The sequence below is a fragment of the Aspergillus vadensis genome (assembly GCF_003184925.1).
Source record: "Aspergillus vadensis CBS 113365 unplaced genomic scaffold BO88scaffold_3, whole genome shotgun sequence".
NCBI lineage: Eukaryota > Fungi > Ascomycota > Eurotiomycetes > Eurotiales > Aspergillaceae > Aspergillus > Aspergillus vadensis.
In genome coordinates this window covers 82,606-104,025 of record NW_020292041.1, presented here as the reverse complement: position 1 = coordinate 104,025, position 21,420 = coordinate 82,606, and the positions used below count along the sequence as shown (strand labels likewise).

Here is a 21,420-nt window from a genome sequence, read left to right as displayed (position 1 = left end):
CACTTTGCCCAACCATGGCAGACGCTGGAAAAATATGGGGACTGTCTTTTGATTTTTCTTCTCTTTCTGATAATTCTACGAAACAACTGCCTCATCTTTGGTCCTTATTGCAGTACCTGAAGCTGACGAAAGCTAATATATTGTTACTAATACTCTGGGACCCTATAGGAGAGTGTAGTTCTGCGGACCTATACATCACTTCATTGCAGACAGTATCACACTCAATGCAAAGAGCTGGGAAGAGGTAGGATCGTGGCCTTCGCAGGCCCTAACAAAGATGGTTTGTGCTGCCGGCTACAAAATGTCCTCGAGGACACCTGCGACTCTCTTATCTCTATTCCTTCACATCGAATGCTGGATGCAGTATAACAGCTCGCTTAGAATGTTATGTTAGATAAATAAGAGTTTGTTCTGTCAAGTTATCAAGATATTTTGGTAGTTTCACACCACACCATATATACTTTTACTTCTCAGTATTAATACTCTGACTTCAAAGTTGTGTAGTATTGAGATAGCATGTAACCACTCTATATCGATATACTTGCTTAGACATGGTCAGTAAGTCTTTACCTCTCAGTGTCAATCTTGGTTAGCATGAGATATTATAAATTTCATCAACGCTCTATGCCGTTGATTGCCATGGATGATTTCGACAGCTTCGGGAAGGATAACTACTAGAGCAACAGAGAATATACTTATTATTGAGCTGGACAGTAGATGGTTCTCGATATTTAAGATTAATATGGATTAACTAAGTAGTTTACTGGCTTAAGTTTTACACACCAAGAATTTCAACACAAACTAAAAGAGTCATAATACAACATATCTGAGATCACAGTACTTGGGTGCAATGTTGTGAGAGGGTCTATCTTTCCCACTAAACACATTTGGAGGTAGAAAAGATCTGAACCAGTTCATCTATGCCTCCGCACTAAAGGGACAGCCGCTCAGTACATCCTTTTTTTCTTTTCTTCCTTTTTAATCAACAAACTTCACTACTGCATATCTTGGGAATTCAATGCTACTGTACACATGGACTGGAACCGCCACTGCGGATCAATCTTGCTTGTCATGGTATAATGACACAAATTACCAACGCAATCTTCAGCCGTAGTTTTGTTCAAGGGGCATAAACAAAGACAAACGCTGTCTCTTGATTTGTTCTTAGCACTATTTAGGTTAAATCACTGACTCCTTAGCAAAATATATTACAATGACAAATTTTCCCAGGATTAGAAAACAATTGCACCACAACGTGCCTCGGAAATGGATTCTCGAGCAGCTCTTAGTTTCCACCTCTCTTGCTACCCCCGGCAATGGTATCTCCATCGCTCTTTCCTTGAGTGCAAATCTTTGACGCAGGCCTTGTAACGCGTTTGGTTCGAGATTCGGGCCTTGATTTCCCTGTCTTCAGATCATTACTGCCATTTGCCTTCTGAATTGTCCCGCAGTTAATTGAACGTACCTCCCCACTTACAGTCATTTGTTAGCTATCTCCTTCATATTCAGCCTTCAACTATCTGTGGAGGATTTGGATTCCGTACAGCTCGCGTTACTTGCTCACCAGTGTGCTTTCGACTATTTTCCTGTCAAATCCTGTGTCTGCCAACATTTGCAAACTGTGACTTCTGTGGCAGTGCTCTCAACTGACTACCCAAAAATGTCTTCACATTCCGATGCCCCCCTCAATTTGGAACGCAGGCAGTGTGAAGAGGGTATCATTGACAGTGGCACAAGTGCTACGACACACGCACTATATGTTGAACGTGAATCGTCAGTAAGTAACTGAATGAAAGCAACCTAGAGCAGCCCCAGACTTGTTCTCCTCTAAAATAGCTTACTCTATTGGTCCAGGGCCTTAAGCATTTGAATGTCCCCACCAGCCCTTCAGATTGTACAGTATCCTCCAAAGGTGGAGATTGCCAGGTCTCTGGAGGTGACAAACATGACATCCCGTCGAATAAGGTCAGATATGCCAGAAACCTCCAGAAACCCAAGGCACTCACAATCCTAGAAGCAGAAGCTAGAACATTCAAGCAATTTCACTTTCTGTGGGCACTCCGAGATGGAAAGACTTCTAGCAAAGCTCTCGCCCAAGCCGCAGTCGACTACCCCGAAGTATCCTGGAGATCAAGATTTCGTTGCGACTCTGTCAGACAAGCAGGATTTGCTTAAAACATCCAATCACACGTTTCTCAACCACAGGGTTCTGTCGGGAGACGAATCAGGGCTCATTAAGGCGTCAAGTATTCAGCGACCTAGGGACGTCTCACATTCGGTCGATGTTGGCAAAGCAGACACCGTATCGGTTGATATGTGCGAGGTACTACGTTTAAAGCAAGAATTGCTTGTCGCTAATTCTAAAATCGCCCTCCAGGAGCAGGAACTGGCCCAGACACGCGTGATTAAACATACCTTAGACCAGGCACTTGGGCCACCCTCTGAAACCGATTTTAATGGAGACATCACGGAACAAACGATAAGTAATCTCCAGAGCGCCCTTAATTCATCCAACCCGGCATATGGCCAATTTCAAGATGGATGGAATGCTCAGGACGATTCACAATCGGATATGTCTGATGCACTTTCCGCAGGAGCTTACAATAGATCTCGCGGATACTGGAATACTCCCACGCAGCAAGTGTGTAGTACGGCTCTTAGTGCCCCCATTATCGAAAGATCATATGGCGAGCCTATATCTTTGCCAAGTGCTGGCTCACTCGGTGGAGATTCGAACCGATTTTGGGGTAACTCGGGCACGAATACCAGTGTACCTGGACACGATGCTTTACGATCCCATCGTGTGTTTTCAGGGCCCTCCGGTGGGGGTTACACCCTCGACACTAAACTCCCAGAAGAACAGGTGAGATTTCTCGAAGGACCCGGCCTCGGGCCTCGCCGTTCGATCACTCAAGCCAGCCGCAATGGACCTTATTTTCAGCCACAAAGCTCGGCTTGGAGTGCATTTACCCCTGGCGCTTCGGACTCACATGGACCTAGGTCTCCTGTGAATAGATCCACTAACACCTACCAACATGTTGGTCTGTTTCCCATCCCTCAATACCATCAGCGGCCGGTTGGAACACCACTTTCACCCACGGCGACCGAGTTCACAGCTTCCAACCCTAGTGCAACGCAATGGCCAACTTCTGTGGTGAGTACGAGCTCGAATTGATTTGATATAGTCCCACGCTTATGTTGCCAGGCGGGAGGAAACACCAATCAAACATACATCTCACCCCTCGAGCCAATCAACTACCGACGGCTCCTCGACAGGAATGTCTCTTGTGATTGGAAATATATCGTTGACAAGATTGTTTGCAACAATGATCAACAAGCGTCAATATTTCTGCAGCAGAAGCTGAAGGTAGGGACCACAGAGCAGAAATATGATATCATAGAGGCCATAGTACACCAAGCCTATCCCCTGATGGTCAATCGGTTTGGCAACTTTCTAGTGCAACGATGCTTCGAACACGGGACTCCAGAGCAAGTCGTGTCAATTGCTAATGCGATCAAGGGAAACACATTAAGTCTCAGCATGGATCCCTTCGGCTGTCATGTCATACAGAAAGCGTTTGATTGTGTTCCCGAAGAACATAAGGCAGTCATGGTCCACGAGCTTCTACGCAGAATTCCAGAAACTGTCATCCACCGGTATGCTTGCCATGTCTGGCAGAAACTCTTCGAATTACGTTGGAGTGGGGAGCCGCCCCAGATAATGACCAAAGTCAACGAATCACTGCGAGGGATGTGGCATGAAGTCGCCTTGGGTGAGACAGGGAGCTTGGTAGTCCAGAATATCTTCGAAAACTGCGTCGAGGATGAGAAGGTACTGTGTTTCCTATACGTTAATTCCTGCCACTGTCATTTCTATTCAACAAGCTGTGCCTCTCGTCTTGTCGTCCTCTCAACCATTGCAGCTCCCAAAGCTTGAACCGTTGATATATCCTACATGGAAGTTCCATGATTTGCATGATGAATATGCTGACAAAGTTTCCAGCGTCCAGCGATCGAAGAAGTGCTAGCAAAAATTGATGTGCTTGCACACGGTCAATTCGGAAATTGGTGTATCCAGCATATCTGTGAGCATGGTGCTCCTCAGGATAAGAGTCGTGCAATAGAGCACATTATCCTTTGGTCTGTGGATTATAGCATGGACCAGTTCGCCTCCAAGATTGTAGAGAAATGTTTGAAGATAGGGGGTACCGAGTTTTTGGACCGCTACCTTGCTCGAGTTTGCACTGGCCGAACTGACCGTCCTAGAATGCCTCTGATTGACAGTAAGTCTGACAGTACCCTTCTCAGCCTGAACTGAAGGTTTCTGATATAGTATAGTTGCTGGGGACCAGTATGGAAACTACCTAATTCAATGGATCTTGATGAATGCTGCACCACATCAGCGTGAGCTGGTTGCCAGCCATATTCGGTACCGTCCTTCCCCTCATTATGACATTGCACAGGCCTAACCGGATATCTACGAAGGAAACACATGGTATCTCTCCGGGGATCCAAGTTTGGTTCACGTGTAGCTATGCTCTGCTGCAATCCCTCCCATACAACTCGCCCAGGACCAGGTTCTGGGATGCCAATCAATCGCTATGGTAATTTCAATGAGGACAGGTTCCCGATTGCTGGACAGCACGGAGGCCGTTTCAGCCGAGGGAACCAGTGGAGTCCTAATTATCCACCATTTCGTTGAAAGTTTCGAGGGAGTACCTTTGCACTTCGTCTTCTAGCCATATGCTTCGTATTCACAAAAGGTATCGTTTTCAAGTCGACCCAAGTAGGCATCGAGCATCCCATATACCGGAAGCCGGAATCTCGAAGCGTGTTTCGACAACATGAGGTTGTCTAGCATATTTCTTCATACGCGCTATTCTAGTCATTGTGCAGGAGCTAAACGGCTTATGCCCCCCAAGACGCCTCCCCTCCTTATACACCGGATTGAAAGAAAGAAGAAAAATGGAGACGAAATATGAAGGGAAAATTCGAGCAAGCGAGTAGCATCAAAATGGACTCAGAAACTATAACTTTTTTTTATTGAAGTTGCTGGAGATTCTATATGGGTCGACAATTACAGTTATGAGTTGCTTGTGCAGGTCAGGAGCTTGGTTTACGAAAGCGAACACTTCTAGTCCACCTACTTGTCGGGATTATATCTTTATTATGAACTGATGTATCATACCAACCACTCATTTGTCCGAATCTTGTTATCCCTCACAACCCTGTGGCTTGCAGGAACAATAATATTTGCATGCTGACCACAACCCTGGACTTGCTCAGTACCCTCCATTTGAGAACGTAGATCCCCAGGTCCCGGACGATTGCAGCCACTGGGTGTAACGCTGAGCAGCTATAATCCCGTCATTCACTAGCTGTTCCTTTCTCCCATGGTTTCCGCCTTTCTGGCTTCTCGCTTGGAGTGTCATGGCCTGTCAAGACGGTGTCTGGAATTTGCTGAATTCCGGGAATGGGTTGACCGGTTGTGATGAGTTCCACTATATGAGCGAAGGATGAAGGATATGCAGGCTCCTCTTTAGAATTTGGAACGTCCATTGTAGGGCTTGGTGATGAAAGATCGGCGGACTTGGATTTTGATGCTGATTCCAACCATGTTTTGTATGTTGAGAACTCGAGTGGTGGCATGAGCTTTTCTTTCCTGAGAACGAACAAGGCACGGTGACAAAGATCAGTACCAGTATTTGTATATAATCATACAGTGGCATATGCATATGCTACAATACCGGGGGTCGCGGGTGGATACAGATCGTATGTATACCTTGAGAAGTAGAAGCATTTAGCTTGTAGTGTAAGATCATCATTGCGATTGATTTCCTCTTCCGACGCAGGAGATTCCGGGTGACCTAAAATGATGGAAAGCCCAACTGCAAATTCACGATCCGTACTGAAGGGATATGAGCTCAATTTTTCAAATAGCTCAATCTCCGAGGGCTGAAGCTGTGCCATCTCGTGACAAACTGCTGCAGGCTCAAACTACCCCAATGGGCTAATTTGAGGGCTCACGTAGTTTTTAAATAAGAATATGTTGCGCGGCCTTGGGCACTCGAAGCGAAGGCGCAAATTCTCTCGGTGTATTTGAGACAGAGCGACCACTTCTACTTTGCAATCCGTTGCTGTTTCTTGGTTGTCCACTTTCCTCGTGATTGATGCCAGTGGTTGAGTCCGTTCTAAGGGTGCTCGGGCCCAAGATTAACCGAGGTCCACGTAGATTGAAGATTAGGAACTAATTTGGATATTTAGCTTAACTAGGCTGTGACGTAGACTATATACTTTGTACTTCGGTCCTTTGGCGGGGTTCCCGCTAAGACTCGAGCCTATCGGCGTTAGCAGAATGGCTGATCTTTCCTATCCAATGTTAATTCGTTTCATGGAATCATTTCTATCAAAAGCTCCTTATCAATCAGTTGCGAGAAGTCGGATGCAACAAAGTGAAGCATTTGGGATAAGTTATCGCCACTTTGCTGTTTCGTGTTGCAACTCCAGTATGTCGACGAGCCGTTCCGTATGGCTCGGACCTAGATTCTAGAGGCTACACTTTTGGTCAGGTGAAACGTAGTCTGAAAGAATTTGAAGGCCTTATCCGCCGACATTTTGATTGATAATTACTATGAGGCATGGTAGCCCGCCTCTGGGTTTGTGTTACTTTGTTCGACTGGCGGTTAGTTTGACAGCTTGACTGGTAATAGACTGAGTCGCGCTAGCGAGAGCGATGGCGGGGGCATCTATTCATCCGACCGAGAAAGCGAGCCCCACGGCCATTCTATTGGTATATAATTCGCAATCAACCATATGATCATGCAGAGGTATCCATCCTGTCTAGAGCTTCGTGGTTCTGAGAGGGCTCAGAACTCGTAGGAATTATCACCTTGCTTTGACAGCCGGGGCAGTTGTGCACAACCTCATGAGCGAAAAGGTCACAGTCAATGCAGAAATGGTTTTTGCACACAGTACATTCATAGCGGCTGCTTACGCTCATTCCCTTTGTCTGTCCCTCTGAAATATGCCACTGCTCCTTAGGTGGTACTGGTGGAAAGGAGATCCCACATGCAAAACAGGCACTACTGCGCGAGGCATGTTGCCACGAAACTTCCACCCAATTCATAAGGGGAAACAGATGGTGATATGACCGAGCAAGATGGGTTGAAAGGATCAAAGTAAGACCGCAGGAAGGACACTCGGCAGGGAGACCACAAACCTTACTGTTGCACCGTGAGCACAGATACCCCCCACGAGAAGGCTTGGAATGGCAAGCGCAAAGTGAAGGGTAAGCCTCGACTGTTCGGGATGGAAACCCCATCATCAAGAGTGAGCTTGTGGACTGCTTCTGAGAGTAGGTGGCTGGCGGTGTTGTCACATTCATCACAAGGTCACGGAAATGCTGTTCATTGAGTGCTACACCGTATGTGGTATCATCACCGCCGTTAGTCTTGCCACAAATTTCGCGGCAGATGGCCACTTGGGCGGCAAGGCCCACGATTCCAACACGTATCTTATCGTTGATAAGCGTAGTTATCGTTTGGTGAATATCACCGGGATCGGAGGAAAGGAGGGAGCCAAATATGACGAAGATCTCACGGGTACCATGGCTTGGGGTATGGCTGTTGCAAGATAGGTTAGCCCGCTCTTATCTAGTGTGTACGACGCTAGCGCAGAGAAGACATACAACAAAGCACCACGAGCCATTTCGAAGCCATTCTGTAAACTAGGAAGACCTTTCGGATCCTGGTCTCGCAATGATTGGATGGCACTGATATGCTCCGTAGGGTTCCCACTCATATCACTGATTCTGACCGCCAGTCCATCTTTGAGGCCAAGAACGCCGAGTTGAGAAATGGGATTTTGCTCGAAAAACTCCCTCACGAACTCTTGTGCGTACCGTAGGGACAATAGATAGCGTGTGGGTCGGAGATCTTTCTCGGTCATGGATTGTGACAGATCTATGATCAGAATGAGATGGCGGATTATACCCCGTTGTAAGGGAGTCGTATCTCTGAGGAGCCTGCAAGCGCGAAGATATGGAAACTCAGCTCGAACCGTTGATCAGGACTGAGGGCTACCTGGCCTAAAAGTACACCCTACCTTTTTCTTTTCCCAGCTTCAAGAAGCCCTTCGACTGTAGAGCTGATTGTGCCGTCGGCACCTTCAACTAAGGTTTCCCATGTTCTCGAGACTTCCCATTCTGCGCCTCCACGGTGCTTTCTCCTCTTCGAACGGGATGCGGCCGTAGTATCTCCACGAGAACCTGATAAGATATTGCTTTCATCCTCATCCTCAGAGATTTCCCCTGTGTACTCTTCATCGGAATCGACCATCCTTGCACTGAAACGGAATGAGAGGCGAGTGCGTCAACCCAGAAGTGCGTTAGGCGTCATGAAAGTTGGATAGAAAAGGTCTACCTAGGCATGTATCCACTCTGTTGGATTCGGTTCGAGCAGGGCGGGTCCGAGCTCCGCCGGAGCTCCGTTCCCTACCTTTCCTCACGAAACAAGGGTACGTACTAGTTTAGCTGAGGTATCTAGCAGTTGCTGTTCTCATCCGTTTTCTCTTAGGTTATTGACCTTCATTATCATTTTCCTTAACTACCTTTTCTACTCCTTCCAATTTCTACACTAGCCTTCCTGGCTAGGGTATCATTGGATACTTACCCCTTCATCTAATCTACTCTGAGCTCCCTTGTCATCAGAGAAAGCTTGCTTCGTAACCTGAAGTTTTAATTAGCCACACTTCGTATTGCTACGACGGTGTACTGCAAAAATTGATGAGCTGCTCCGAGAGTAACCGTAGGTAGGCAGACTTGGCCCCGTCCTAAAATCCCAGACCCAAAAATGTGGGGAAGAAGATGCATCGCGTCAAGCCGACGTGGTGGTATGAATGCTCATGCAGTCCGTGGTCATTCTCCAATTTATCGTCCGGTCCGACCACTTTCCCACCTCTGCCCCTCATCCTCCTCCACCTCTTTCTGCCCCTCCTCCATCTCTTCGTCACGCTCCCGCTCCCTTTCCGGCTTGCCCTACTCGACACACCTACAGTCTATCCGTAGGGTCAACCTTGCTCTATCCTCACCCGTTTTTGTAAGGCGCTGTTCATCTGAATTCCGCGCAATGGCATCCAAGGACAGGGATATCCTCCCGGACGTGTAAGTTACCAATCGCCAACAGCTGAGTATCGTGCACCCATCTGTTGGCGTGCCTCTAACAACAGGTGGCAGGGTCAAGCCTGTTCATTACAATGTGTCTTTGTTTGACCTTCAGTTCGGCGGCTCATGGGGTTATAAGGGTATCGTCAAAATCGATTCCAAGGTCACCCGTCCCACAAAATCAATCGTGTTGAACTCCAAGGAGATCGAAGTCCAGAATGCTGAAGTTTTTGGAAAGGACGGTTAGTGACAGAGCCACATCCCAATTGTTCCTGATCCTGTTCTTTTCCATGAACGAATGTTGGGTTTGACATATCGGCTGCACCTAGGGACCAAGCTGGCAAAGGCGTCTGATGTCGCATACGATACCAAATCGGAAAGAGTCACTTTTACCTTTGCAGAAGAAATCCGTCCCGCAGATGTTGTCCTGTCAATCAATTTCACCGGTATTATGAACAATGCCATGGCTGGATTTTCCCGCTCCAAGTACAAGCCGGTGGTGGAACCAAGCGAAGATACACCCAAGGAGGGAGATTTCTATTACATGCTCAGTACCCAATTCGAATCTTGTGATGCTCGTAGGGCATTCCCTTGCTTCGATGAGCCGAATCTGAAGGCCACATTCGACTTTGAGATTGAGATTCCCCGGGGACAAACGGCCCTTAGCAACATGCCTATCAAGTCCGAGAGGAGCGGCAGTAGGCCAGAACTCAAGATGGTCTCTTTCGAAACTACACCGGTCATGAGTACTTACGTGAGTTTGCACCGATACTTGACTATAATCCTCCACACTAACTCTTGACATCTTCTATTCAGCTTCTGGCATGGGCAGTCGGTGATTTTGAATATGTTGAGGCTATGACTCAGCGCAAATATCAAGGCAAGAGCATACCCGTTCGCGTGTATACGACCAAGGGCCTCAAGGAGCAGGCTCGCTTTGCTTTGGAGTGTGCCCATCGTACGGTCGATTACTTCTCTGAGATCTTTGAGATCGAGTATCCGTTGCCTAAGGCGGATCTCCTTGCTGTCCACGAGTTTGTACGGAAATTGATCCTGTTTCTCACGAATAGAAACCACTAACGACAAATTCTCCAGGCTATGGGCGCCATGGAGAACTGGGGACTTGTTACCTACCGAACGACTGCTGTACTTTTCGACGAGGGCAAGTCAGACACCAGGTACAAGAATCGCATTGCATATGTCGTCGCGCACGGTTTGTCTTCCCTTGCAATTTGAGCAGCATTGTTCTCTCTTAACGAGTGGTACTCCTAGAATTGGCGCACCAATGGTTTGGAAACCTCGTAACGATGGACTGGTGGAACGAATTGTGGCTCAATGAAGGCTTTGCAACATGGGTTGGCTGGCTTGCTGTGGATCATTTCTATCCAGGTATTCAATAGACCCGGGCGCCTACAGACCAAATGCAGCTGACAAATTTCTCGCGAACAGAGTGGAATATATGGTCTCAGTTTGTTGTACGCAATTCTCGAGGTAAATACAGCCTTGTGTGGCAGATCATTAACTTTTGCATAGGCTGAGAGTGTCCAACAAGCATTCCAACTCGATTCATTAAGAGCTTCCCACCCGATTGAGGTGCCTGTGAGGAACGCTCTTGAAGTAGATCAAATTTTTGATCACATCAGCTACCTCAAGGGAAGCTCGGTCATTCGGATGCTAAGCGACCATCTTGGACGGGAAACATTTTTGCGAGGTGTAGCAACTTATCTCAAAGCCCATGCATATGGCAAGTACACATCGAAGATCTATAGGGGATCGGGGTTGCTAATTGCTGACAAATTCAGGTAATGCTACCACTAATGATCTTTGGAGCGCTCTCAGCGAAGCGTCCAATCAGGATGTTACTAGCTTTATGGTGAGCTGCCTTTCTTCTATAACAGTGATTACTGTTCTGACTGTATCATGAAGGATCCATGGATTCGCAAGATTGGCTTTCCTGTTGTCACCGTCACCGAGCAAGCCGGTCAGATCAATGTTCGTCAGAACCGCTTCTTGTCGACGGGTGATGTTAAGCCCGAGGAAGATGAGACGGCTTGGTGGATTCCCCTTGGTGTAAAATCAGGACCTAAGATGGCCGACGTAAAGCCCGGTGCTCTCGTTTCCAAGGAAGCTACAATCGGGGAACTCGGACAAGATTCCTATTACAAGCTGAACAAAGACCTGTCCGGCTTTTACCGAACCAATTACCCTGCCGATCGGCTGGCGAAACTCGCTCAATCTCTGGAACTGCTGAGCACCGAGGATAAGATCGGATTGATTGGCGATGCCGCTGCCCTGGCTGTTTCCGGGGACGGATCAACTGCTGCTCTGTTGGCTCTCTTAGAGGGATTTAAGGGCGAAAAGAATTATCTGTGAGTGTCTAACTATGACATCCTTTACCATTCCCAAGATTCGACAATCCCTATGCCTCATGCTTGGTTCTTAACGACTTCCATAGGGTCTGGTCCCAAATCTCTTCCACCGTTGCGAACTTACGCTCTGTGTTCGCCCTAAATGAGTCGGTAGCAGCGGGACTCAAGAAGTTTGCCCTCGAGCTCTCATCCCCTGCCGCTAATGAAATCGGTTGGGAATTTAGCTCGGAGGATGACTACCTCACTGTCCAGCTTCGTAAGCTTCTAATTGGGATGGCTGGCCGTGCGGGCCACAAAGAGTATGTCTACCAGGAGACGTTCTACGCTTTTATTCAAGGTCTAACTTTTTGCTAGCATAATACCCGAGGCCAAACGACGATTCGAGCTTTGGAAAACAGGCAACGACAAGAACGCTGTGCATACCAACCTACGCTCAGTGATCTTTAGTATCGTAATTTCGGAGGGCGGTTGTGAAGAATACAACGCCGTAAAGCAAGAGTATCTCAAGACCGACTCCGTTGACGGCAAGGAGATTTGCCTAGGAGCCCTTGGGCGTACTAAAGATGCTGAGCTGGTAAAGGATTATATGGACTTTGTCTTCTCAGACAAGGTCGCAATCCAAGATGTTCATAATGGCGCGACTTCAATGGCTACGAATCCCTTGACTCGCCACCTTCTATGGGATTATATGAAAGAGAACTGGGCGGCAGTTGAAACTCGTTTGTCGGCGAACAATGTCGTTTTCGAGCGGTTTGTGCGCATGGGACTGTCCAAATTCGCAGATCACGATATTGCAGCCGATATTGCTTCGTTTTTCCGGGAGAAGGACACCGGTGCATACGATCGCGCCCTGGTAATTGTTGCTGATAGCATCCGGACGAATGCACGCTACAAGGAAAGAGATGAGAAGCAGGTCTTGGAATGGCTTCAGGCCCATGGCTACGCCTGATCCCCTCGGGGCGAAGGTAAATGGTTTTGATAATCTGTTTGTACCAATAGGTGAATATGATGCCTTGTGATTTAAGACACCTGCCATTCTGTGAATCATCTGAGTATCAGAGCTTTGTAGAACCCGAACTTCTGAGTTCTACCTGTCTTGATGCGTGATGGACTGTCTTTCGTCTTGGGAAGTAAAAAGTGGAGCATTATGTTATTTTCGATGTCTCCCTGACTTGCACATGTGACGAGAGAGGGAGGGGCCGGCACTTAGTAGTACGTATATATAGAGCTAGCAGACGTGAATACCTTTTTGCATTGTTCTATTGGGAGGACCACAGGTATGTCACCAGAAGAAAATGGGTGGCACCGAGCCCTCTAAGCCTGTTAAAAACGGAGTGCACATTGTGCAACTCAAGTCGGACTAAGTACCATCTCCTAGATAGGCCTGTCCCTAGAATCTGTTCAGTTGCATGTGGTTGTTAGTGTCTCTTGATTGGCGCACTAGCCTGGCTTGGGTCATGGGTCTGGGGCGGGCGAGCGTGAAACGGTCATTCCCACCCAGGAGGTCCACACTAGGCAGGAGACGGACTAGCGCCAGTAATGGAACCTGCACGTTGGGCTCGCCTGCTCTCCTGCAGTCAGCAACGCAACCGCCATTTCAAGAGACCGCTCGGTCATCTCATTAAGTAGACACTCAAGTATCGTTTACTACATCGGCTTGTTGCCACGCCTAATACTTTTGTTCTGCAACTTCAGCTCTCCACCTTTCCATCAAATAACTCTCTAGATTTCGCATACGCTGACGTACCGTCCAAGTGCCCCATCATGAATCCCGAGTGGTAAGTGCCCTTGATCGTCTATATTTGGCCTACAACTCATCAGTTCTGGCGATGCCCCCCTTGTCATGATGGCACTACCTCTTTTCATCCATATCTTCTTTATCTTCTGGTTCCCCGTGCTGATTTGAACCCCTTTTAGAGCCCCCACGATCCTCCGTTCCCCCCACGCCTTATTTGGCTCAGCGCGGCCCTCTGCGTGCGTATCGATCGATCGATATGCTAATAGTTTGGCTAGATACGATTATCTCTTCAAGCTGCTCCTCATCGGAGACTCTGGTGTCGGAAAGTCGTGCTTGCTCCTCCGTTTTGCCGACGATACCTACACGGAGAGCTACATCTCCACCATCGGAGTTGACTTCGTACGTATCTGGCCTTTCATTTCTCATCATAGCTGCTAGCAGTGGGCTGCGTCCTAGAATCTCATTTAACGTTTTTGAATGCAGAAAATTCGTACCATCGAGCTGGATGGCAAGACGGTGAAACTCCAGATCGTAAGGCAGCCCCATTCACAACAATCGGTCACCCGGCTTTACTAACGGGCGCTCTAGTGGGATACTGCGGGCCAGGAACGTTTCCGGACAATCACTTCTTCTTACTACCGTGGTGCTCATGGAATCTGTGTCGTCTACGATGTTACCGACATGGACTCTTTCAACAATGTGAAGCAGTGGCTTCAAGAGATTGATCGCTACGCCACTGAAGGCGTCAATAAGCTCCTCGTCGGAAACAAGAGCGATATGGAAGACAAGAAGGTCGTTGAATACACAGTGGCTAAGGTATGTGGCCATGTTTTTGTGTGGGAAATCTTCATGTTCTGGCAGAGTGGGTGATTGACACAATGTGTTGGTTTAGGAATTCGCCGACAGCCTTGGAATCCCGTTCTTGGAGACCTCGGCGAAGAACGCTTCGAATGTAGAGCAGGCTTTCCTGACAATGGCGAGACAGATCAAGGAACGCATGGGCACCGCGACTGTCAACAACAAGCCAACTGTGCAGGTTGGCCAAGGCCAGGGCGTTCAATCCGGCTCCGCGGGCGGCTGCTGCTAGACTATTGATGATCCTGATCCCGCGTTGCATTACGCCATCTTGAGACGGGGTGAAAATTTGGTGATTAAAGAAGAGGAGCCACGAGGAACCTACCTGCTGCACCCTGCTGCAGGGCAGTCTTCCTCGAATGCTAGCATTATCTTAAATGTTCTGCGCTGGCAATGGTCACCGGGAGTAGTTTTCTTTTTCATGCTTTAGAAGGCTTTCGTTTCGTCTTTATACATGGTGCACTATGGATAATTTTCTGTGTCCTCAGGTTTTCCCTTTTCTCCTCTCGGTCATCTATCTTCCCCTTCCCTATCTTTCCCGTCGCTATTGTCTTGCTCGTGGCCTTTCTCTAACTCGAGGCATTTCTATCTGATCCGTTGAGTTTTTCTTAGTTAGTTGGATCCGTTGCGTGATTATGTCTGGGTCAATTAATGCAGAAGTTAATGATACTTAAGTGACCATGGTTCGTGGCAAATCAATATAAGAACATACTCGCTTTCCCGCCTTCATTTTCGGACTCTAACGATATGGTGATATATAGTTTGTAGGATATGTAGAGTCATTGTTAGCCTTTTGCTCTTTCGCAAATAGCAACTATATTTCGGGTCTGATAAGTGAACAAGGTTCGTTTGTCGCGACTAGGCTATATTTTATGTGCGAGGTTTTCACAATCCATACGTGCTCTGTGCAGGAATGTCACATGCCATCCATCCATACCCTTCCTAGCAGTTCTTGATGCTATCATGCCTAGGTAGTCCCTCCCACACTCTTCACTGTGACCAGGCTCTGAACCTACATGTAATTATTGTTCAAATGGTAGATACTGACACGAACCGCTTAGAAGGAAAGCAACGAACTCTAGTTCCAAATTACCTGTTGTATCGAAGAGTCAAGAGAGAAACGTGGAGGATGGATATTACAACGGTAGATGAAACACGTGAAGTGGATCTGCCATTTACCGGCAAATGTCACCTCCTTAGTTCCTCATTGTGTTTTCCTCCCCAATAACCATACAGGAGTATGGAGTATCCTCAGGAAGTTAGCCAAATTTCATATGGCATGAGCGTTGATCCGATCAGCTGATGAGGGTCACCCATCAGCCGAGGCACAGGCTTCGGCAAACGTCATGTAAACCATCACCCCCAATCCAGAGCCGAGTCTTTCTCGCACCCGACATCGACATAGTCCCTACCCCATTCGTCCCAAGGCCTACATATCTACCCCTTTCCTCCTTTCTTGCAGTCATTCCTTGCGACCTTCTCGGGCAGAGTTATTGAAATACTGCTAGTTCTCCAGCTGCCGTCTTTTTCACACTCACTTGTCAAAGCAATCCGTAACCCATCTATAAGGATCCGAGGTACCGATACCCGATTTGCGTGCACCATCATAGTATAATATCGATCAGCTTTCTTGACGCACCTGTTATTCCGATAGACAACGAGGATCACCGCGTTATCAATCATGTCTCAGTCTAACATTGAAGGGCAAAAGAAGGCCGTCGCGGTGTCCGCTGCGACCCAGCAAAGTGACAACATGGCACATGCATTGGCGGGCGCTGGAGGCGGTATACTGTCAATGCTCTTGACGTGCGGCAACACCTCCCGTTAATGAAATCATCGTTGACATCCCATGTGTTGTAGTTATCCCCTGATAACCCTCTCCACGAGAGCGCAAGTCGAGTCCAAGCGTGCCCATTCCACGACGTACGACGCAATACGCCGCATCATCCAACGAGAGGGGGTTTCTGGGCTCTATTCCGGCCTTGAATCTGCGCTCTTTGGCATCAGTGTCACGAACTTCGTCTACTACTATTGGTACGAATGGACGCGTTCGGCTTTCGAAAAGGCGGCTGCGCGGGCGGGGCGGTCCTCAAAGAAGCTCACGACGTCGGAGTCAATGATCGCGGGCGCTATCGCCGGGAGTGCGACGGTCCTGATCACCAACCCAATATGGGTTGTAAACACTAGAATGACAGCCCGCAAGTCCGAGTCGGAGCAAGAAACATTGCCAGGGACTCCCCCCAAGAAGTCGCGGGCGTCTACAATTAGTACATTGATGGACTTGCTCCGGCAAGAGGGGCCCAAGGCTCTCTTTGCTGGTGTTCTGCCAGCCCTCATTCTGGTTATTAACCCGATTCTACAGTACACAATTTTTGAACAGCTGAAGAATATTGTGGAGCGTCGTAGGCGTATGACGCCAAAGGATGCGTTCTATCTTGGGGCGCTTGGTAAGATACTGGCAACTTCGATCACCTATCCCTATATTACAGTGAAGAGCCGCATGCATGTCGCTAGTAAAGATGGCCCTAAGGAGAGTCTGAACGGGAGCCTGAAGAGAATCGTCAAGGAAGAGGGCTTTGTGGGCCTTTACAGAGGTATAGTACTGATAATGGGGGAGCCATGCAAACTTATGCTAATGAATAATGACAGGCATTGGGCCAAAGGTCACACAGAGCGCCATTACTGCAGCTTTCTTGTTTGGGTTCAAGGATGTCCTTTATGACCTTATGGTCTCTCTTCGGAAGAGGAACCGGGCAATTTCCAAGTGAAACATGTGATCTGGAAGAAACTCCTTAAAGCACCCTTGCCAAATTATAAATTTAACTTGGGCCCAGAAAGTCCTACTGACTGATCCCCTCATCGTGTACCTTGGCCCCCTGTATTTCTGTCATTGATCTGAATATATTCTGTACATATATGTTCTCTTACTTGCTTCGGCACGATGACTGTTTTCTTGGACGATCCTAGAAATCGATATGTCTAGGCTTGCATTCATGCAGTACTAAGCCTTTTTGCTATCGCATCAACGGATTGAATTGGTGATGAAGTATAGGTAATCATGGCATTACACCTTAGTGGCCGTAGGCACCTCTTTCAGGGAAAAGTTCCGTCAACCCTGTAAAGGCGCTAAAGAGTAAAACTGGTAGAGGAAAATGAGATAGCCTACTACTTTGAGCCTTCTACTAGCCTGGTACTATGAAGCTACACTCGATAAGGAGCCGCGGCTCGATTAGATGATTGGCCCTAGTGCGCCTGATCCGTGAGACCCGACCGCCTGCCTTTTACAAGAATATAGAGCACTTTATCCAGCGCGTTCGCGCGTCGCAGTCGACGCGCAGGATCTATAGTATTGTTCTGCTGCTGCCCTCAACATTGTGGCTCAGGCGAGGCCCAAGTGAGGTCTGGATGAGTGATGACTATTCGAAGCTGTGCGAAACTCTTGCTGGACTTATGTATCCATACTGGGTAGAGTTCTAATCCTTCCCCTCATATAGTGTTTGTTCCCCGCCAGGCTGTCCAAAACCCATTTCGAGTCAAATTAAAGCCATCAACCGGCGCTGACTTGAGCTTTTATAATAGCGCTACAGCAGGTCCCCTTCGAAACCATCTCCCAGTCTGATTCACCTCCAGCGCTGGCACTCATTCACTGAGCTATTGGTCGACATGCGCCGGCAAGCTCATTTATCTTAGTTTGGGATACCTAGTGGGAGACAAGTTATCCGCGCACAATGTCCCGTATACACACGCCAGAGGAATCCGAAGAACTTGCTGTTATTGAGGAAGCTCAGTTCCTCCTTTCACAGTTCATAAGAAACTCCTCCCACAAGACACGAGGGTCCCCGGCGGCAAGTTGCGGTGATCAAAATCCTGCCCCAAGAGAATGCTCTAGCACCGGGGAAGACATTCGGGAAAGCGTCAAGAAGCGCGGTAGGCGGCCTAAGACGCCTAAGGCCCGCGCTGAAGCTAGATCATCACCAGCAATCACTGGCGAGAACCGCGTCACATCCAGCACACCGCAGACACCGGACCCCTTGTACTTTTCCGAACAGGATAGGCCGAATACTGCATCGTCACCGGGATATGGGCGTGAGATGTCGAGTAACCGACGCTCTCGGCGTGCAAGGTCTGGGCCGAACAACTATTACGACAAGACCAACTATTTGGGTTTTGGCTCCGATGAAGATGTCAGCGAAAGCCCTGCGAGGCCATCTCCTACCACATCCCGACAACCCAGGTTTTCTAGCATTGCACCTGAATCGAATACTTCGTCATGTATTCGTGATAGAACTGAACAGGCCCGTGTCATCTATTCTTCACCTCATGTTCAGATTATTAAGTCGCCGTTGAAAAGTCTAGATGATTTGAGATTATCGGGTCGTGCTTGCTATTCATCATTGCGTAGCCCTGGAGAGTATGCCTTGAAGTATCAGAGCAGGCCGCCGCTGGCGGATGAGATTCTCCATATTGACTTTGACAGAAGCGAAATGGCAGCTATCATGGACTTGTTTTTCTTTTGCGGCTTTCAGCGACACCAGAAGATGGACACCGCGCTTTCGGATCAGATCATCCAGGCTGCTCATATTTGTGATATCTCTCAGAGGGCCTCGAAGAAGATTAGGTGGGTATGTGAGCTTGCGCAGCTCATCTCTACCGAGGGAATCGATGGAATCGATGATAGTCACAAATGGCTTCTAGAAGCGATGGCACCTAACTCAAAGGACAAACGAAAACGGCAAGCCAGACGCCTGGTAGGGAAGATTTTGGGGTCAATCCAGGACGCGTCTCAAGATAGTCCTTTGCTTTTCTCTGGGAATCAGCTCTGGGAGTTGTCCGGGGTTCTACCCTCCGCTCTGGTGCTCAGCCGACGTGGACCTACTGAGATAGACGCCTTTATTGCCGATGCAAAAAGGGGCTGCCTTCCATCTAACCCCTGTGTCATAGAGGCTACTGCACCGGGGTCTCAATGCGCAGAGAAAAGCGGGTCGTTGAACAAACTCTTGCAGCGCCGTGAGCTAGGGCTTCGTGTACAAGGACAGCTTCAGTCAAATGCCAACAAATGTTTTAAGCTTGCGAAAACATGGAAAGATGCCTCGAATGATGTGATTGTCCTGGCTTGGGCACCTGATGGCACAAAATTTGCTGCCGGCGCGACAGCACAATGCGACGAGCATAATATGGAATATAACCGAAATAATAATCTCGTTGTTGGTGATATTGTCAACAATGAGTTGATGGAATTACCAGACCACTATGTTCTTCGGCCCCCAGGGAGGAGCGCAGCAAGCCGGACTCTTCATGATCCTCGTCTCTGGATGAGCGTTACTTCCATCGAGTGGTGGGAAGATGCACTCTTTACTGCTAGCTACGATAATACAGTGAAGATATGGAATGCTTTCGGTCGAGATATATCATGCCGCAAGACGCTTCAGCATGACTCTAAGGTGGAAGTTATGGCTCGCTCCTTTTATGAGCGGAATTTGCTGGCAACAGGCACGCGTTCAATAGGACTTTGGTCATTAGCAGAGTCAACCCACACTCTCTTAGAGCTGCCTAGGGCGCGATCCAGAAAGGACAGAGAACTGGTACCTACTTCTTTAGCATGGGGGACCATTAAGGAAACCGGAAACATTCTGCTTGCCGGGATGTGCGAAAAGGGTGACGGTACACTGCAGACAGGTCTGTTGGCAGGGTGGCGAATAGGCGAGGCATCAATATTACCTATGCAATTTTCCCCAAACTCTCAGAACATGTTTGACATTAAATGGCATCCCACCTTGCCAATCTTTGCAGCAGCAACATCGATAGGTCATGGCCCTGTCAACAAGGCCTACAAGGATACCAGATCCTTAGTCCGAATGTATCAGCCCTTATCATCAAAAGTCTGCACCATGGAGTTCGAGTGTCCGGCGCTAGATATCAACGACGCCCATATTTGCCCTCTGAACCCAAGTTACGTGACAGCCAGTTGCACTGATGGAATTACCTATGTTTGGGATCATCGTCGCCCAGACCGAGTTCTTCACAAGCTCCAACACGGAGAGCCTTTGAATCAGATCGATGAAACAATCAGCAGGGAGCAAGCTGATGTTGGCGTTCGTTTGTCTCTATGGGGTGATAGGATTGACGAATTCTACACTGGGTCTTCTGACGGCGTGTTGAAGAGATGGGATATCCTTAGAGCCCCGGAAGATGTGCTCGTTCATGATACGGCCAGATTTGACGAGGAAATCATGTGCGGTGCCTTTTCCGAAGATAAGTCCAATCTGCTGGTCGGCGATGCTGCTGGGGGTGTCCATCTTCTATCCCCCGGCCCATTTACAAGCAACGAGGGCCTTTCGATGGAATTCATGCCTTCATTACAACCTCAACTGCAGATGTGTCCTGATGGGCATGTATCTAATCCTGAATCAGGGATTAAGGCGGGCGCAGAACTTCTGGAGTCAGGGAAGCTCATCCGGCACCCAACATACGGGGTTGGACAAGGACCATATTATGATGGTCCCTTTGCAGCCTGGGCTCGTCCGGAATACACCCCTGAGCATGAGATTGCACAAACCCGACTGAAAGAAGAGGTGCAGCTACGGCAACTCGATGGTCCGCCCCCAGATTGCAGGATCGGGCTAGATACAGCGTCTCAGCAGGATGTTAAAGCGCAAATTAAGCTCGCAAATATTCGGAATCGCAGACGCAATCAGAACAAGAGAACACGAGATGGGCTTACAGAGCCTCTTGCATATGCCAGGACAGATGCCGCCGATCCCGTTAACGATGTACCCGATAAATACAAGCGCAGGTTGCATCATGTTGTATCACCACCAGGTTTTATGCCACCGAATATTGAGGTCACTGATTCAAGAGGGAACATGGAATGGAGTTCCGGCTCGAATGCTATCCATTTTGCCGAATTTCAACCGGCCTTACAGGAGGTAGAAGAGGAACTCGAGGAAGACTTCTGGTGGCCGCCCAGCAGTGCCATCGATGCTAACATCCGAGATGTTGACGGTCTTTAGTCTGGAGCCTGGAGAGGTCGGTTGGGAGAGCGCTGGTCCTATCACTGCCCCCTACCCAACTCCTGCGGCAGGAAAGTCATTCCTCCATGATGAAATGATGTCAACGGTGCGCCGGCCAATTACATCACGTGGCTGAGCAGCGCCACGGGGCATTGCTGGGTGGGCTTTATTTCGATATCCGTACCTTAGATTGTAGTCGGTACTACATATATCTCTCTCTCGAATCCCAGTTTTCTTTTGGCCATTATAAACTTGCTACTTCAACTGTCTTGGCGGTGCTTAAGCCTT

The 21,420-nt window shown here is 48.3% G+C and overlaps 7 protein-coding genes across 7 annotated transcripts; 5 read left to right on the top strand and 2 right to left on the bottom strand.

Moving 5' to 3' along the window:
• Positions 1–1,660: 1,660 nt before the first annotated feature.
• On the top strand, positions 1,661–5,035 carry BO88DRAFT_472984 (Pumilio-family RNA binding repeat-containing protein; the record flags this gene model as incomplete). The annotated part of the gene is made up of 7 exons (XM_025711751.1): positions 1,661–1,777; positions 1,855–1,965; positions 2,015–3,154; positions 3,206–3,832; positions 4,004–4,283; positions 4,339–4,429; positions 4,486–5,035. 7 exons carry the CDS (start codon positions 1,661–1,663, stop codon positions 4,700–4,702), a joined length of 2,583 nt encoding a protein of 860 aa, XP_025566304.1. The 3' UTR covers positions 4,703–5,035.
• BO88DRAFT_163083 (DUF5572 domain-containing protein) lies at positions 4,988–6,239 on the bottom strand. The gene is made up of 2 exons (XM_025701608.1): positions 5,783–6,239; positions 4,988–5,662 (listed from the first exon to the last, which is right to left on the bottom strand). Exons 1-2 carry the CDS (start codon positions 5,968–5,970, stop codon positions 5,368–5,370), a joined length of 483 nt encoding a protein of 160 aa, XP_025566303.1. The 5' UTR covers positions 5,971–6,239; the 3' UTR covers positions 4,988–5,367.
• A 125-nt stretch (positions 6,240–6,364) lies between these two features.
• Positions 6,365–8,562, bottom strand: BO88DRAFT_358186 (TFIIH/NER complex subunit SSL1). Its single transcript, XM_025703783.1, has 3 exons — positions 8,104–8,562; positions 7,688–8,023; positions 6,365–7,622 (listed from the first exon to the last, which is right to left on the bottom strand). Exons 1-3 carry the CDS (start codon positions 8,334–8,336, stop codon positions 6,818–6,820), a joined length of 1,374 nt encoding a protein of 457 aa, XP_025566302.1. The 5' UTR covers positions 8,337–8,562; the 3' UTR covers positions 6,365–6,817.
• A 563-nt stretch (positions 8,563–9,125) lies between these two features.
• BO88DRAFT_449909 (M1 family metallopeptidase) lies at positions 9,126–12,478 on the top strand (the record flags this gene model as incomplete). Its single annotated transcript, XM_025710528.1, has 12 exons — positions 9,126–9,160; positions 9,233–9,402; positions 9,490–9,914; positions 9,977–10,198; positions 10,256–10,373; positions 10,433–10,549; positions 10,610–10,635; positions 10,694–10,871; positions 10,963–11,033; positions 11,087–11,529; positions 11,616–11,828; positions 11,884–12,478. The coding sequence occupies 12 exons, from the start codon at positions 9,126–9,128 to the stop codon at positions 12,476–12,478; spliced, it is 2,613 nt and encodes an 870-aa protein (XP_025566301.1).
• A 346-nt stretch (positions 12,479–12,824) lies between these two features.
• Positions 12,825–14,354, top strand: BO88DRAFT_449908 (Rab family GTPase YPT1; the record flags this gene model as incomplete). The annotated part of the gene is made up of 5 exons (XM_025710527.1): positions 12,825–12,883; positions 13,543–13,666; positions 13,751–13,798; positions 13,856–14,083; positions 14,160–14,354. 5 exons carry the CDS (start codon positions 12,825–12,827, stop codon positions 14,352–14,354), a joined length of 654 nt encoding a protein of 217 aa, XP_025566300.1.
• Positions 14,355–15,803: 1,449 nt separating this feature from the next.
• On the top strand, positions 15,804–17,284 carry pmp47 (putative peroxisomal membrane protein Pmp47; the record flags this gene model as incomplete). Its single annotated transcript, XM_025703782.1, has 3 exons — positions 15,804–15,928; positions 15,983–16,716; positions 16,772–17,284. 3 exons carry the CDS (start codon positions 15,804–15,806, stop codon positions 16,888–16,890), a joined length of 978 nt encoding a protein of 325 aa, XP_025566299.1. The 3' UTR covers positions 16,891–17,284.
• A 185-nt stretch (positions 17,285–17,469) lies between these two features.
• BO88DRAFT_162607 (WD repeat protein) lies at positions 17,470–21,270 on the top strand. Its single transcript, XM_025701607.1, has 2 exons — positions 17,470–17,587; positions 17,702–21,270. Exon 2 carries the CDS (start codon positions 17,851–17,853, stop codon positions 21,130–21,132), a length of 3,282 nt encoding a protein of 1,093 aa, XP_025566298.1. The 5' UTR covers positions 17,470–17,587; positions 17,702–17,850; the 3' UTR covers positions 21,133–21,270.
• Positions 21,271–21,420: the final 150 nt, after the last annotated feature.

Excerpts from the sequence above, each read along its gene's own strand:
- BO88DRAFT_163083 (XM_025701608.1), bottom strand. The coding sequence starts at position 5,970 with ATGGCACAGCTTCAGCCCTCGGAGATTGAGCTATTTGAAAAATTGAGC. Across the intron at positions 5,663-5,782 it reads AAATGCTTCTACTTCTCAAG|GAAAGAAAAGCTCATGCCAC; the intron begins GTATACATACGA and ends GTTCGTTCTCAG.
- BO88DRAFT_358186 (XM_025703783.1), bottom strand. The coding sequence starts at position 8,336 with ATGGTCGATTCCGATGAAGAGTACACAGGGGAAATCTCTGAGGATGAG. Across the intron at positions 8,024-8,103 it reads GAAGCTGGGAAAAGAAAAAG|GCTCCTCAGAGATACGACTC; the intron begins GTAGGGTGTACT and ends TCGCGCTTGCAG. Across the intron at positions 7,623-7,687 it reads ATGGCTCGTGGTGCTTTGTT|CCATACCCCAAGCCATGGTA; the intron begins GTATGTCTTCTC and ends ATCTTGCAACAG.
- BO88DRAFT_162607 (XM_025701607.1), top strand. The coding sequence starts at position 17,851 with ATGTCCCGTATACACACGCCAGAGGAATCCGAAGAACTTGCTGTTATT.